We start from the raw sequence: 15,452 nt of genomic DNA, 5'->3' as shown, positions 1-15,452 counted from the left end.
ATTATACTTCTTTTCTTTTCACATTTATTCCATTCATTTTAGCATTAATATTCTATCATTCATTTCCATTCATCTTTCCCTTTAATTCACACCCTTACCTTTCTCATTTCCATTATTTTTTATATTAGCATTTGTTAACCTCTCTTGTTCTGCAAAAAAAAACGAATGGCAATTTTTATCTGACCAATTGCTTGGCATTTCCCACCCCTTTCTTTATGTATATACTTAAATATACATATACATACATATACATACATATCTCTAATGACCTATCTGTCTATCTGTCTATCTAATATCTAATAATACTTTTTATATTATCATTTTTTCCTGTCTTGACAAGTACGCATATATTTGCATTGTGTTAGCCTTATTATTGGCATTGTAGTATATTATACATGAGGGATAGCCTTTTATCTGAGTAGGTTGGCAGATAGAGAGATATACATACTCTTATGTACAGATGTAAATGTCTGCAGATTTAGCCTATACACGTCTCCTATAAATATTAGCCAACATATTTCTTCTTGTCAAAACAAACATCTTTCTCTTCTTCTTCTTTGTCTTCTTGGACCAACTCTAAAGCGAAAGAACACACAGGCACTCATCCACCCTTATTATTATTATCCTCATTCTCACCCTCACCCTCGCCTTCCTTCACCCTCACATACATCCCCTTGTATACCCATGCATACACGAATTCATATAAGTATAAGCGCCTTTTATCATCTAGATACACAACAAACATTCAACTAATAAAAACCTGTAAAGAAGGACGAAAGGAAGAAAACAAAATATGAAAAAGATGGCTGATCATCATAATTGATGTCGTCTTATTTCTTGTTCTTGTTATTTTCTTTTTTATATAATATCATGTTGGCAACCAATAAATGAATCAATGAATCAACGAATCAATCGATATGATCTTTACTGGGATCGTGATTCTAGCCGTAAGTAACTCATACATAATACAATGCCAAGTTTATTATTACAGCCCTGGGGATCAGTATTGACTAGAACTATATTCAAGGTTTTCAAGAACATATGCAGGGGAGAGAAGGAAAAGATAGGGGAGAGAAAAGATTTATACATGTATGTCGTCAAGCATTAATGAGTGTTGCTTAATTAAGTAATTCAAATAAGTTTTAATAGTCAAATAGGCGACTTTTTAAAGAGAAAAGAAAAGAAGATAAAGCAGCCTATTACTTTTCATTTCATTTAATTTCATTTTTGGTTTTCTATAGTCGTAAAGAAGCAATATCCTCATATTGTGTACAAGACAGGCATTCGATCCATAGGGTGTGTTTGTGCATATGGTAAAAGCTTGTTGCAAGGAGTTTTGTCTAGTAAAATGCTGTTCCTTTCTAGACAGCTTAAAGCCCCATGTAAGTCAAAGCAAGGTAAGGCCCTGACAAAAAAACCCCCCAAAAAACCCCTTTTACATAAACTAACTTTCTGCAGTAGATCTTGTCTGTCCCGTGACTTTAAGAACCGTTCGGGTGAGTTAGCTAGCTATCCTGGATAGATATATCAATAAATAGATAACTTAATCTTGTAACGAACCATTTAACTTGTATGTTGTTTTTATAAAGGTATTACTTGTTTCACACTAGAAGCACCATGTAACTTGCAAAGTAGCAGTTATCAGTGCTAATCCCAGCCATTTGTATATATCGATACACAGTAGGTAGTAATGGGTAAGTAGGTGTATATCAGGAAGCATAATCAAGTGAGAAAGAGAGGTGGCGGTGGCGGTTGGAAGAAATATTTTGGATTTGGCTGAATTAGTGTGCTTTCAATAAAGAAACAACATATTGGCATTAGTCTTTGTTTCAGGTCACGCAAGGTAAAGTCAGGTCAGGCAAGGTACCTTGATTTACCATCTCCTTATTTTCTTGGGGGAGATGCTTATCCAGTAAATGGGATTGTATTTTTATAGATCACACCCAAAGACTTTTGTCCTGTTTATGGTAATTTTTTTTTCTTACTAAATTTTAAATAAAGAGCGCCCATCGTCTATATAATAGGATTTAAGCTCAAAAATAAAATAAAAATAGAAGTTTTTGAATTTCAGGAAATTACACAAAGGAAAGTATCTATTTCGATTGGCTGATTACTTGCAAATCGAAAAAAATAAAATATATATATATATATAGAAAAAAAAAAAGAGTGGTTTTATTGGCTGTGGATATTCATAATGGACCAAAGACTGCCAAACTTGTGAACATTCAGTAACCTGGGTTCAGCATAACCTGTGGGATGGAACTTGGAATGCATGTCAAAGGGTCGTGTCAGCTGAATGTCTTCTTTTTAAAAAAAAAAAAACTCAGTTTCTTCTTCAATAGGCTTAATAACTAGGTTATTGTCCAATGTGGTCAGAAACTGGTAGAATAAAAAACTTTTATAACTACAAAAATAACGGGAAGAAATTGCAATATCAAATGTTTCTATGCCGTATTTTTGGATAGTGTAATTTTCCCTTTCCACTGTTGTAATTATTCCAAAAAACGAGTTCATTCCATATACTGTGTTTGCATGAAATATGCCAGATGTGCCTATGCGCATATTAGTTTTGGAGACCTCTTGGTAGTCGTTATTGTCAGCATTTTCACGGGAATCAAATAAGATAGAAAAGAACTTTGGATTGTCAATTTTGAATTTTTTGATGCCAGGGCTAACATCAGCAACCATTCGAATCTCTGTTCTATTTGTTTCTGGGTTTTTGTAATCGGCCAAGTAAGATCCACCACTGACGATATGATGGATGATAAACTGCCTAGCGAATGGAACAGCAACGTCCTTTGAAGGGTTGTGCCTATTGGTGCGCAGAATTTCTTCATGGATGAACTTATTTAACTGTTCACCATGCTCAGTTTCATAATGGACAGGTAGACCAAAGCGACAGATATCTTGTACCATCTGATGAAGCATATGCAATTTGGGTTGCAAAGAGAGTACACAGATAGGCGTCTTCTTTGCTTTAATGCAATAGTTATCCAACTCCAACACACGAGCAGTAAGATCATCACCAAGGCGAGTGATATATCCAAGAAAAACATCCTTATTGCCAGTGAAATTTCGCATGTAAGCCAAAGAGGATAGGCAGCCAAATGATTCAAGGCACTTTGCAGTCAGATCAATGGTACCGTTCTGTTGGGCGTCAGGGAGGATATTTCGAAGAATGACCGGAATTATCTGAGAGAGCTGCTTGAAGTCTCTACCAACAAAGGACCCACTGTGGTTCATATGAGCCCTGTAGTTTCTCGAATAGGCTTGGCATGTTCGATAGTCGGCAAGAGCAGTCTGGAGTTTTGCTCCTTCAGCGGCAGTCAAGGTTGTCTTGAAAAGAAACTGTAGGAGAGCCTTTCCAACACCAAAAGGCAAGGTGTGCAGCAGCTCAATGGGAGTGTCCAAAGTAGGGCAATATGATTCTAACCACAAGAGTTGTTCACTTCCATTTACCGTAAAGCCGTCATTCTCAATCGCATCTACAACAGCAGCATCAGTAGTATCTCTCAAGAAGCAGAGATCCTCAATGGTTCGTCGGGAATGGTTGTGGAGAATAGGAAGCAGTAGGTTCGGCGTTTCTAGAGCTAACGTCATTTGGGCACGTTTAGAAATACTGGCGTTTTTTCCGGGCTTTGGGTTTGAGGTTTTTCTTGTTCCTAACCCTGCACTTTCTGCAGGAACAACCCGTGGCACTACTCTTATGCATTGATAACTCGGAATGACGGTAATTATCTGCTTGGATGACCAACAACGGAGCAACAACAAGAACAGTTTGTCTGTGTACAATGGAATACATTGGTATGCCATTTTCCAATTTCTTCATGTCGTCAACCAGAGGGGGGAGCATGTCCACAGCAGAGAGATTCTTGTTTGAGGTACAGACAAAATAGCTATTGTTCTTTGAAAATCTGGCATCATAAGACATTGCTGCTGGAGTCATCAAATAGCTGTCGAACAAGTTATACTGCTTGGATAGATTTCCAGAAGTGTCATCCGTAAAGAGAATTAAAGGAGTGAGCACAACCTTCATCAATGTACCGTCAGATTTTTCTACTTTCCATCGTTCTGCAAGGGGAAGCTTACGGACAGCCTGGCGGGACAGCCTGAAAGGACAGCCTGAAAGTGTATTACGTCACCTAGTCACGTGTTTGGGCAAATGTCATATTGGCGGGACAGCCTGGACAGCCTGGGCAGCCTGGAAATATGTTACTAAACTTACTTCACGTATTTAGGCAAATGTTCATTTTTTTGGGCGGAGGGGGGGAGGGGGGACTATATAAAGTGTTCTTTAGTTTGCCAATAAAATCACTGCCCTTTTTTTACTACAACATCAGCGCATAATTTTTTTGACATTCTAAGATGAGCAGCATCAACAACACCAAAAACATCAACAACACCAATGACCATGTCATTGTTAGTGAGACTTCTTCAAAGAAGTACAATGCTGCCCTGATCGAGTTCAATTCGATATTTCTTGTTGGAAGAGAATTCTTTTCAACTGTAGCTGTTTGTGAAGCTACCAAAGCATATGGTTCTAAGCATAATATTGCATTCACTACTTATTCTTCCTCAAGCACCCGTATAAGAATGATCTGTAAGCACTACGGGGAATATAGAGACACTAGAAAGACCGAAAAATTGTTCCAGAAGTCTCTGTCAACCAAGAAACCTCTATTCCTGGGTGGGAGAGACAACGCGTAAAGGATACCCAAAAGAGTGGCTGTCCTTGTTTTGTGTATGCCTCAAAAAAGAAAGATGGAAAGATTGTAGTCCACTCCCGCGAGGCAAAACACAATCATCGGATTGTGGAAGACCGCAGAGCATATGCCATGCATCGAAAGCTTGAACCTGAAGCCATGGCTCTTGTTGTCCGACACCTTGAGGAAAACGATGATGTATCCACCATCTTCAATAACTTGAAGAGAAGTGGGTACACCAATGTTATCCGTCAAGATATCGAAAATATCAAACAACAATTCGGAAAGTCAGAAGAAGGAAGAGAAATGTTTAGTTTCATTACTGCATTGCAAGAATTGGACTTTTATGCCCGGTACAATGTTGGTGATGATAAGGAAAACAAAATCAACATGGTGTTTTTCATCCATAAGGATGCCATTGACGAAGCAAGAAGAATGCCAGAAACCATTGTAATAGACGCTACGTACAAGACGAATAGTCACCGAATGACATATGTCAACATTGTTGGTACCAGCAATGTAAGTGGAACCCCCCGTACGACTTTGAAGACTTTCCCAATTGCTGGAGCTTGGGTGGATCACGAAACGATAGACAACTATCTATGGGTACTTCGCTGTCTGCGCGATTCTGTCTAGCCAGATGTTAATGATAGCAGCAGCAGCAACAAAAACAACCACAACAACACAATCACCGCAACACCTCTACTTCCAAGTGTGTTTATCACTGACAATGAGAAAGAATTAAGGAATGCAATTACAAATGCTTTCCCTGAGTGTAAACAGCTGCTGTGCTATAAGCACATTAAGGATAATTTTAAGAAGCAGCTATTGCCAATGATGAAGGAAGACGAGAATGGGGACAAGAGAGGCTTCTTGGATGAGTTAGCCGGTCATCTTGACCAAATTGCGTTGAAGTGCACCACTTCCGAAGAAGAGAAAAAAGAGATTGATGCATATCTCAGGTTTGCAAAAGACAATTGTAAAGATCAAGGAAAAAGTGCCAAAGCTTTCCTTGAGAGGTATGCAAAGTGCTGTTATATTTGCTGGAAACAGTTTGTTAACGATAAATAATGACATTATTTTTTATATACGTTATCAGAAAAATGCATGACAAAGAGAACTGGGTAAACACCTATGTTTTTAAGCATCCTCACTTTGGAAATTGCACTTCCAACCGTGCAGAAAGTTCACATGCTTCTCTGAAGCATGCCCTTGGAACTTCTTCCGGTAAACTGAAGACAGTTACCATGAAAGTTGTCAAGTGGTATGAAGCGTTGGTACGTCTATGCTTTGTTATCTTAAATATCAATTGATTAAACTTTATAATAACAATAACTAATTGAAATGTTTTTGTAAATTTTACAGGTCGATGATCGAAAGCGCAGATTGACAACGGAGTGTCTCGGAGAGAGCACTACCGTTGTGTTTGATAAAATCAATTCTTCCAGGCTGAATGATATTCGCCACAAAGTTTGTCGTTTTGCAATGGACCACATCAAACTTGAACTTGCCAAATCAATTATACCTGAAAAACTCACAAAAGAGTGCGAATGCCTCATTAACTACAACTATCTCTTGCCCTGCTACCATCAACTTGCGCAGTATAAAAAAATCCCAATTTCTTGCATTCCCAGACGATGGAGAATAAACTACTTAGAAGGAGAAGGTAATGTATATATATATACATATATGTTATTAAACTATTTTCTCTTTTTATATATAATTATGTACAGACCACTCAATTATTCACAATGCACTACCTGTACCTAAAAACATCACTAAAATCACCACAATAACACCCCAACTCGCATATAAGCTTGAACGGGTTACTCAAATACTTACCAACGCCCAAAGCAAACAACAGCAAATACATTTCGAAGAATACATCGACAAAATAATAGAACTAGACTCCAAGCAGAAACTTGAGAACCTTAATGGTCCAACAGTAGTGGAAGCCATCAAAGGCAGACCTAAAAATACAAAAAGAAAAATGATTGCCCTAGAGCACTGTCTTGAAGCAGAAAAAGAAGAAACAACAAAAAAAACTAAAACTGAAAAAAAAACAAAAAAAGTAAGTCTTTATTATAACATATTGTTCAGATTTAACTCATTCGACTTTTTTCGATTTTCTAGACATGAATTATCTTTAGAAAAACAACAAAAAGCATTAAAAAAAATTATTAACCTAGGTTCACCATGTGACCATACACTTCTGACTAATCTTACAATCGCCCCACACCAAATATCTCAGATATTCTCTCCGGAAGCAGATGGCAATTGTGGCTATAGAGCAATAGCAATGGAAGTATATCAGAACCAGGAACGATGGCCTGAAGTCAAAGACAAAATGTTAAAAAACTATTTAAAATATCAACATACTCATTACCGAGGAAGAATGGAGCACGGCCATATGCCTGCATCCACAAACCCATTAATCATCAGTCTACAAGACAAACGCTCGCCCCTCCCTCAACAGCATTGGTTTGGTACAATTTACCATCCACAACTCGTAGCAAATGCATATAACAGAACCGTAGCCGTATATTGGAATACTCCAAGAGAAACCGGCGACTGTCTATTTGTACCATTCACCACCACACCAGACAGATTCGAACCTATTATACTTATTCTAGACATCAACCACTTTCTCCTCGCAAAACGTAAACCAACCAGAAACTTCAATTGGCCGCAGATAAACCCATTTCACAAAGCCATAGTAAAAAAACATAACCTAGAGGACTTTTCCATTCTGCATTAACTACCAAGGTATGGATTTCATAACGGAATTCCATTCAATAATATTAATATTTATCTTATTTTGTAGATCTTTTTATTTTCTTTTTCTTTTTTATTCCATTTCCTTGTTTTTATATTTATCTCTATCTCTTATCAAGTTTTATTATTATTATTCATATTATTATTTATTTATTTATTTATCTTTATTTTCAATGCTTTTTTATTTTATTTTTTGAATCATTAAACATATATCAAAAATCTGACTGCCTCAAAAAAATGAACATTTGCCTAAATACGTGAAGTAAGTTTAGTAACATATTTCCAGGCTGCCCAGGCTGCCCAGGCTGTCCCGCCAGGCTGTCCGTAAGCTTCCCCATATTATCCTATTTATCGGATCACTTTCAGGCTCCAGAGACATTGTTTTTGTGCTAGGGATATTCTGGCTGAATTTTCCCTAATTTACGGTCATTTCTGCCAGAATATCCCTAGAAGTGTCCCAGGGCAAAAGTAAAAATGGTAAAAGTCTGGGTAATGTAAACCCAGTAAAGTCCGTAGGGACAATATTTGCAACTTTTCCCTGAGTTGTCCCCTTCTCTAATAACTTGACATCTTTCTTCTTCTTCTTCTTCTTCTTCTGATACTACGTGTCAGCGAATGATCTAACTTAGTCTTAATGAGGTATTTATTCTATTAAATCGACAATTAATTGCAAATAAAATTATATTGCAGAAGAACCCTTGTTGATATACAAGTTGGATTAATGCCATGTGTGTCTGTATGAATCTCCATTTTAACTTATGTCCTTCAAATGGTATATGTTCACCAGAGCAAATCCGTACAACTAGACTTGTTATGGTTGAAATGAACTCCAACTCAAAAGAATGGGAAATTTAAACTTGAAAAAGTCCGTAGAGTTTATGCTTTCAAAAGTGCTCGGAGCTGTCTCCTTTTCTACTATAGGATTAGTGGATGGTGTTTATTTGGCTTTTAGCTTATCAACAAGGCGGTTATTAGCTGTTAAAGGACATATTGGGTGAATGTTACAGATTATAGGGCTACCTGATATGTTCACCGCTTGTTATTCTGGCTTGTCACCGTTTTATATATATATAGTGTAGATCATAATGGTTTAAGCTCTTTTTGTTGGCTGTCTCCAAAATAAGATAAAAGAAAAGAAAAGAAGAAATGAGAAACAAACAGGGTTGTGGGATTTACAGACCCCGACGTTCCTTAAACGCTCTTTTATTTTATTTTATTTTATTATATTATATTATATTTTTATATAGGCAAAATGAATCGTGTTGATTAAGCCCATTTATATACACAGTAGATATTTCTTTCTTATAATCCCTTCTTTTACCCTTCATTCATCCCTACCTCATTAGACAGCCATTTAGAAAAATAGCTGTCGTTCTATTATCTACTATACACAAAAAAGTACATCTTTTATCTTATTATTATCTAAAAACACACACACACACACACGTATATATATATATAAAGCTTGTACTATGGCAGCCGAATACAAACAAAAATTATACGATATTCAAAGAAGAGGAGATAACCGAACCTGCTTTGATTGTGGTGCTCCTAATCCACAGTGGGCCAGTGTATCTTATGGCATCTTCATCTGTCTCGATTGTTCGGGTGTTCATCGATCATTTGGTGTACACATTAGGTAAACACACAAAGATAAAGAAAAATAATAAAAACTACCAGAAAAACATATATAGTAAACTCATTAGATAATGTTATTTGTTTAGTTTTGTTCGTTCCATCAGCATGGACAAATGGTTTGATGATCAGTTGAAGAAGATGGATGTACGTTCCTTTTCTTTTTGGTTGTTTATTTAGCTTAATACTAAATTCTGAATTTACTTTTTTTTATTTTTTATTTCTCTAATTAAATTAATGATGATGATGATCATGTAGATTGGTGGCAACCAAAAGGCAAAGGCATTCTTTGAATCCCAGTCCGACTACTCGGCTCAGATGACAATGACCCAAAAATACAACAGCCACTGCGCTACTCTTTATCGTGAAAAGCTGGCAGCAGAAGCAGAAGGTCGTTCCTGGACACCAACCGAACCCAGTGCCAGACGTCCTTCTCCAGCATCGACTGCCAGTATCGGCGGAGGATCTACACGCTCCCTAAACTCTACTATGAACGCTAGCGGACGTAACAACAACAATATCGGTGGTGGATCCTCGGCTTCCATGGGCGGACAACGTAATAATGGTCTTGGCAGAAACACAGCCGCTACAAATGGATCTGGTTATTCAAGTGATCCTTCAACTGGTGGTAAGATCACAGTTAATGAGGCTTACTTTTCTAAATTGGGTAGTGAGAATGAGCACAGACCAGAGTGAGTAAATAAATAAATATGGTGTTATACTGTGTGTATGTACAGAAAGTATATTCTAATCGCGAATTTTATAGCCATTTGCCACCTAATCAAGGCGGAAAATATACTGGATTTGGAAATCCTGCATGTAAGTTTTTCAATAAAAAGAAAGAAAGCAAACTATTGTGTATGTACGTCTTTTTGAGCTTTGTGATATTTATTTTATATCCTACTTTTGTATGTGTGTGTATATGTACAGTTGAAAGTAGCTCTTCTAATCAAGTTAGCACACCTGATTTGAATGAACTTATCAATGACCCCATACAAGCACTCTCCAAGGGTTGGTCCCTTCTTTCGGTTGGTGTGGGTGAACTCACCAAGGTGGCTGCAGAGGGAGCAAGGATTGCAGCACAAGGCGCTGGACAGATTGGCAAATACGCTAATGAAAACTACGTCAAGCCAGCCGCCACCCAGTTAAATGATCCCAACTTTAGAAACAACGTGAGTGGTTATGTTAACACTCTTACTCAAAAGGTACATAAGAAAGGAAGTATAAAGCAATACTGGCGATGTGTTCTTGTTTGTGTGTGCTTTTTGTTTTGTCTTAAAAAGGGGCGGGAGATCCACATTTTTTTTCGGGGGGTTTCTTTTTTACTTTATGGTTTTTATATATTATATGATGAGGTGTTATCAACAATAGTAACGATGACAAAAGAATGATAATCTAATGATCCCTAATGTATATTTATTTATTTACTTTAATTTATTTTAGACTCAATCATTTTACGATGCCACCATTCGCCCTGCATCTGCTCCTGCTTTACGTACCTCTAACCACTCGAGCTCAAACCACACATTCGATAACGACAATAGCGACTTTTTCAATTCTACAATCAATGATCTCCAGAGACAATCTAGCCCAGCCATATCCCGTAGTCAATCACCTTCTTTGAGTAACACCGCCAGCCCTTCTAGCTCTCTCAATACTACCCGAACAAGAACACCTTTGAGAGAGACAGCTAAAAAACCTAAAGACCAATCTGATGATGAGTGGGAAGGCTGGTAGACAATAAATAAATAAAATAAATAAAGAAGATATACATATACATATACATATACACATACACATATATAAAAAGGCCCGAGCAAAAATACAATACAGATATATATGTATACAAATATTGATATAATTACAGCGATAAAAGAAATGTAGCTACAATACATTATTATATTGAGTATTAAGTACATCTTTAAAACAAGAACATTTCTTGAAAGATATTCTGTCTATTAGCTTGGAACATCATGGCAAATATTCTCGCTGTACGAATAGTTCAGTGAATGTATGACTTGTTGCTAGAATGTCTTGATGTAACTGGCACGAAGATTATAAGCTTTCTAAGAATTGTCCCACAATTTACTTTCATTTCAATTCTTATCAAATTGCGGCAACTTCATTTATTAGCTATTGTTGTAGCTCATTTTTTCACTTTTCAGAAAATTTGGCTTCACTATCTCTTATTTTTTTTGATGTACTACATTTATAGACATGCTCTTGAAAGTATTACTGTTGGTTATTAGAAGGAACATGGTGCAATTTAAATTACAAAATATTAATTATAATTTGTTATGTATTTTATTATAAAATCCAATGTCATACCTTCCAAAGCTTCCCCACCAAAAATAATTTGATGTTTTTTGTTTACTGTTCAACAATTATTCGAAAAAAAAAGATAACTCTCTCTATTGGATAATCTTTTTCTGTAGATAATGAAGCCTTTCTCTTCCTCTAAATGTAGCTTTCTATATATCACACCAAGCTTATTCAAGGTGGAATATGGGCTGGAAGTAAGCAACAGAAAAATTACCTTGAAGAAAAAAAGAAGAAGAGGTACCCTGAAGAAATTATTGAAAAACTATATTTTTCAAAACAAAATTGCGGATCATAGACCATATATCACAATATGTAGCAATAAAGGGAGTCATCACGGCTGTGTTAGATACGACACATATAATTATGAGTTTAAATTATTTAATTTGTTTAAATTGTCCATCGAGTGAACGGTACACTCTTTTTTTACAAGAGTAAACATTTGTTAAGGAAATAGAGTATATCGAGGATCTTATACTGTTTATAGATGTTTGTGAAATTTTTCTTAAAGTGCCTGCCAGACAATTTGTCTCACGTACTAACAGGCTCATGATATCGGAATTATTCGACCAGCTGGTATTCCGTAATGTAGTTTTTGAAGCTTCCCTACTAAGTTGTATATCAGGCAGTACTATGTTTGTTTTTATGGTTGAGTTGGAATGTTTTGTTGGCTTCCCTTTACTTTCTATCTTGGTTGCTCGTACAAGAAAGTAGTTTTTAACGGAATCAAACCGAAATGATACGGCACCATGTTGAAAGTCTCTTTTCCAGAATCGTCTTAGTACAAAGCCATCGTATTGTTCCATGTCGACTCGCCCCCCTTCACTCGATCTTCTACGTTGAAAGTCTTTATAATATCTCTCGGCGAATTCGATGTCCCTTTTTCCAAGCTCCCATGCTAAAACTCTTGGCTTTCTGTTTGTTTTGTCAAAGCACGTATGATACCATCTTCTTTCCAAAGTTTTTTCCTGGTCACCTTGATTTATTGGATCAACATTTGTAGACTTTGTTTGTGTGATTGAATAGTGTTTGACATAATCAGGTTCATTTCCCAAGTTAAAAGCGATTAATGTATCCAAGCGTGATAAAGGCATAGATATCAATATAATTCCGTTTGTATCAAGATGAGATTCTTTAAACTTGATGTCTTCCAAGCTCATGAATCTAAGTTGTCTACAACGGGAGGATATGTAGCTGAAGATGTTTATACTGGCAACCGAATTCGTGATTTCCAGTTTTTTTAACGGGTGTGGTATTTGTGTATCATATGTGTTGCTGGTGAGAGTAACAAAAGATATGTCTACGCGCAATGTTTCTAAGACTGGGAAACAGTCAAATAAACATTCTATTTCAACACACTTGACAAAGCTGATGTTTAACTCGACTAGTGCTCTAAAATCCAAGTCAAGCATATATTTGTCGAAATGAAGTCTAATTGGAGCGAAAGTATGTATCTTCAAAACTTTTAATGATTCCGCGACAGGCTTGATGTATTTAAGAATATTATCGTCAATATTGTTTTTGTTGCTGTTGAGGTGGTCGAGAAAAAACGAGCCGTGTTCTAGTTTTACGCTAAACTTGTGCAGAGTTTCGTAGAATATAATAAAAGGCCAGCCAGCGAGAGATGTTATTGGTGTCTCTGCTCTTTTCAGACAAGGAAAGAATCGATCCAATGTTGACAGTATTTTAAGTTGATTCTCATATTTATTGTTCTCATAGAGATTTTGATTTACTTTTATTCCTTTGTTGCTAGCTGATTCTCCGATATCAAGTCTATGTAAATTTGGATACTTGAGTGCAAAGTAAAACATCCAAAGCGTATCAACGTCCGAACTGTTATATTTTATCTTTGTAACAGTGATTGCCGGCTCAATTAGCCTTAGTAGACTTAGTATTGCGTCGTTTTCTGGTATTCTTTTAAGAGTACAAGTAATATCGATATAGTCCAGCCGTGGTAAATGGTCATGAATTGATTCAAAGTCGTTGTATGAAAAAGAATGTTCCCGTGAAGGACAACATTCTTTGATTGTAAGACAAACGAGACAAGACAGTACCGACAATTTTGGTAAAATTTCTTTTAGTTTACTGTATTTACGGGTCAAAGTCATTTCTAGGTGTGACAATGAGCTCCAGCAACTCAAACCGCTTATCTTTGGTATATTTCCGCTTAGTAGAAATGTACTGTTGCATGAAAGATATTTTATCTCGGGGTAATTTTTCTGTAGTTCAGGGATATATTTTTCGAGATCAATGTCTACATTATCAATGTGTAGTGCCCATGTCCGATGCGCTCTTTTTTGATAGGCTTCTCTAAGGTTGTGTTCGTTGAACATGGTATCTAATCCTTTGCCGTCGATTGTGAGTTTACCCCAATAAGCGTCCAGAAATGGCTCAGACCAACGTTTGGAGACAAGTACACAGGCACGTTGGTCTGTCTTATTGAGATGTGTTGCTATATATGAGAGAATATTGGCTGGAAGACTTGCTGCTATTGTAGGCATATTCAGAGAAGCAGAGAAAGGGAGATGACTAGATCGGATATCCGATTCTATCTTAGAGCCATGTACAAAGTCAGCCGAATTGAGACCACTATATGGGAGTTCTGATTCCACCATATAGTCCCATAGAGAAGCAGACGAAGAGGGATAATTAGAAGGGAATTTCACTGACACGCGATAGAATTCTCGACTAGGATTTGAAAAGGTATTCCGACGTTGTGGTAGACTCCTCGCTGGGGTAGATGGTAAATCAGATGAAGAGGGATCATTAGATGTTTGTAGCTTTTTCAAATTAACAACTCTTCGATTAGGATTTGAAAGGGTATTCTGACGTTGCGGTAGACTCCTCGCTGGGGTAGATGGTAAATCAGATGAAGAGAGATCACTAGATGAAAGTTCTGTTTCCAAATTAGGGAGGTCTTGACGCGTAAGAAAGCGGTAAGAGCCACCTTGCAATAACTCTGCCTTTACAGTGGTAGATGTTACATTAGGTAAAGGGGGAGCACTATATGAGATTTTTGTCTCCATTGTAGAGAGAGAGAGAGAGAGAGAGAGAGAGAGAGAGAGAGAGAGAGAGGTGATATCGTAAAATAACCATTAATCAAGAACTTTATAACCTTTCGGACTTTTGACATGAAACGTTATACTCTGTACGCCTTCAAATTAGACTATACGGATCCCGAATAATAACCGCGAAACACAGATTCTAACAGTAATGCTAGCAAAAGAGGTTAGCATGATACTAAACCAAGAAAATTGTATTGACAGCTGGTACTTCCTCCTATACCTCAGCTGGTATTTTCTTAAAGACTTTAATCTTATTATTTCTCTCAACCATTTGAAATATCAACTGCATTCATTTATATTATAATTATTGCTATTAGAAAACCCAAGAATAGTCCTGTATTTTCAACTGTTTTTTTTTGTGCTCATCATTTTAGATTACACAATCTTACCATTAATTTTATCTTTTTCTTCTCTTTTCTTTTTGGGATTGAGGAGTAAAGACCAGTCATTTTTGTTTTTTATACTTTAAGCAACCACTACTATTTTTTGTAGAAGCCTGTCAAAATATACAAGTTATAGCCATACAAACTACACAATAAAAACAAGTCTTCCAAAGAGAGATAAAATAAGAGCTGTCAAGAACCTATCTCATCAAAAGTTATAAGTCCATAAAGAAAAATACTGAGTGGGTATGTTTTCTTATGTGTAGTTTAACAAGGGTCATATGAGAAAGGATGTCTGTTAATTATGTGGTACAAGACATCATTCAAGCTGGAAGCAATGTTCTGTCGCAAAAGTCATAGGCTGGTCCAGTCATTTTTATTAACATGTATATCAAGTCAAGTCAAATAAGAACCGGCCCTCTCTTACACATACACAATTCATTCTAACTTCTTTCATAAATCGTATTGTTGTGCTTTATTCATCTTTATTCTGTGCTTGTTTTATAGAGGTACCATTAATTACATTAATCGCTTTCATAGTAGCCTCCCAATATTATATACACGTATACCCT

At 36.6% G+C, this 15,452-nt stretch overlaps 5 protein-coding genes across 5 annotated transcripts; 3 read left to right on the top strand and 2 right to left on the bottom strand.

Annotated features, from left to right (window-relative positions):
• Positions 1 to 895: 895 nt before the first annotated feature.
• PHYBLDRAFT_71921 (hypothetical protein) lies at positions 896 to 2,031 on the top strand (the record flags this gene model as incomplete). The annotated part of the gene is made up of 6 exons (XM_018442562.1): positions 896 to 947; positions 1,242 to 1,382; positions 1,590 to 1,619; positions 1,822 to 1,843; positions 1,937 to 1,967; positions 2,002 to 2,031. The coding sequence occupies 6 exons, from the start codon at positions 896 to 898 to the stop codon at positions 2,029 to 2,031; spliced, it is 306 nt and encodes a 101-aa protein (XP_018284688.1).
• Positions 2,032 to 2,307: 276 nt separating this feature from the next.
• Positions 2,308 to 4,418, bottom strand: PHYBLDRAFT_174941 (hypothetical protein; the record flags this gene model as incomplete). Its single annotated transcript, XM_018437375.1, has 3 exons — positions 2,308 to 3,590; positions 3,691 to 4,122; positions 4,358 to 4,418. The coding sequence occupies 3 exons, from the start codon at positions 4,416 to 4,418 to the stop codon at positions 2,308 to 2,310; spliced, it is 1,776 nt and encodes a 591-aa protein (XP_018284687.1).
• Positions 4,419 to 5,806: 1,388 nt separating this feature from the next.
• On the top strand, positions 5,807 to 7,950 carry PHYBLDRAFT_174940 (hypothetical protein; the record flags this gene model as incomplete). Its single annotated transcript, XM_018437374.1, has 6 exons — positions 5,807 to 5,980; positions 6,069 to 6,369; positions 6,437 to 6,774; positions 6,955 to 7,419; positions 7,765 to 7,802; positions 7,845 to 7,950. The coding sequence occupies 6 exons, from the start codon at positions 5,807 to 5,809 to the stop codon at positions 7,948 to 7,950; spliced, it is 1,422 nt and encodes a 473-aa protein (XP_018284686.1).
• An 825-nt stretch (positions 7,951 to 8,775) lies between these two features.
• Positions 8,776 to 10,964, top strand: PHYBLDRAFT_183775 (hypothetical protein). Its single transcript, XM_018438831.1, has 6 exons — positions 8,776 to 9,117; positions 9,203 to 9,260; positions 9,372 to 9,805; positions 9,880 to 9,932; positions 10,044 to 10,318; positions 10,557 to 10,964. The coding sequence occupies exons 1-6, from the start codon at positions 8,951 to 8,953 to the stop codon at positions 10,848 to 10,850; spliced, it is 1,281 nt and encodes a 426-aa protein (XP_018284685.1). The 5' UTR covers positions 8,776 to 8,950; the 3' UTR covers positions 10,851 to 10,964.
• Positions 10,965 to 11,686: 722 nt separating this feature from the next.
• Positions 11,687 to 14,458, bottom strand: PHYBLDRAFT_71925 (hypothetical protein; the record flags this gene model as incomplete). The annotated part of the gene is made up of 2 exons (XM_018442563.1): positions 11,687 to 11,772; positions 11,863 to 14,458. The coding sequence occupies 2 exons, from the start codon at positions 14,456 to 14,458 to the stop codon at positions 11,687 to 11,689; spliced, it is 2,682 nt and encodes an 893-aa protein (XP_018284684.1).
• Positions 14,459 to 15,452: the final 994 nt, after the last annotated feature.

The sequence above is a fragment of the Phycomyces blakesleeanus genome, assembly GCF_001638985.1.
Source record: "Phycomyces blakesleeanus NRRL 1555(-) unplaced genomic scaffold PHYBLscaffold_34, whole genome shotgun sequence".
Taxonomy (NCBI): domain Eukaryota; kingdom Fungi; phylum Mucoromycota; class Mucoromycetes; order Mucorales; family Phycomycetaceae; genus Phycomyces; species Phycomyces blakesleeanus.
The sequence above is the reverse complement of the archived record's forward strand: the minus strand, read 5'-3'. Positions and strand labels throughout refer to the sequence as shown.

What these genes read in the sequence shown, in the direction of transcription:
- PHYBLDRAFT_183775 (XM_018438831.1), top strand. Translation starts at nt 8,951, where the DNA reads ATGGCAGCCGAATACAAACAAAAATTATACGATATTCAAAGAAGAGGA. An exon ending in ATCAGTTGAAGAAGATGGAT is followed by an intron (nt 9,261 to 9,371) that starts GTACGTTCCTTT and finishes ATGATCATGTAG; the next exon opens with ATTGGTGGCAACCAAAAGGC. An exon ending in TTAACACTCTTACTCAAAAG is followed by an intron (nt 10,319 to 10,556) that starts GTACATAAGAAA and finishes AATTTATTTTAG; the next exon opens with ACTCAATCATTTTACGATGC.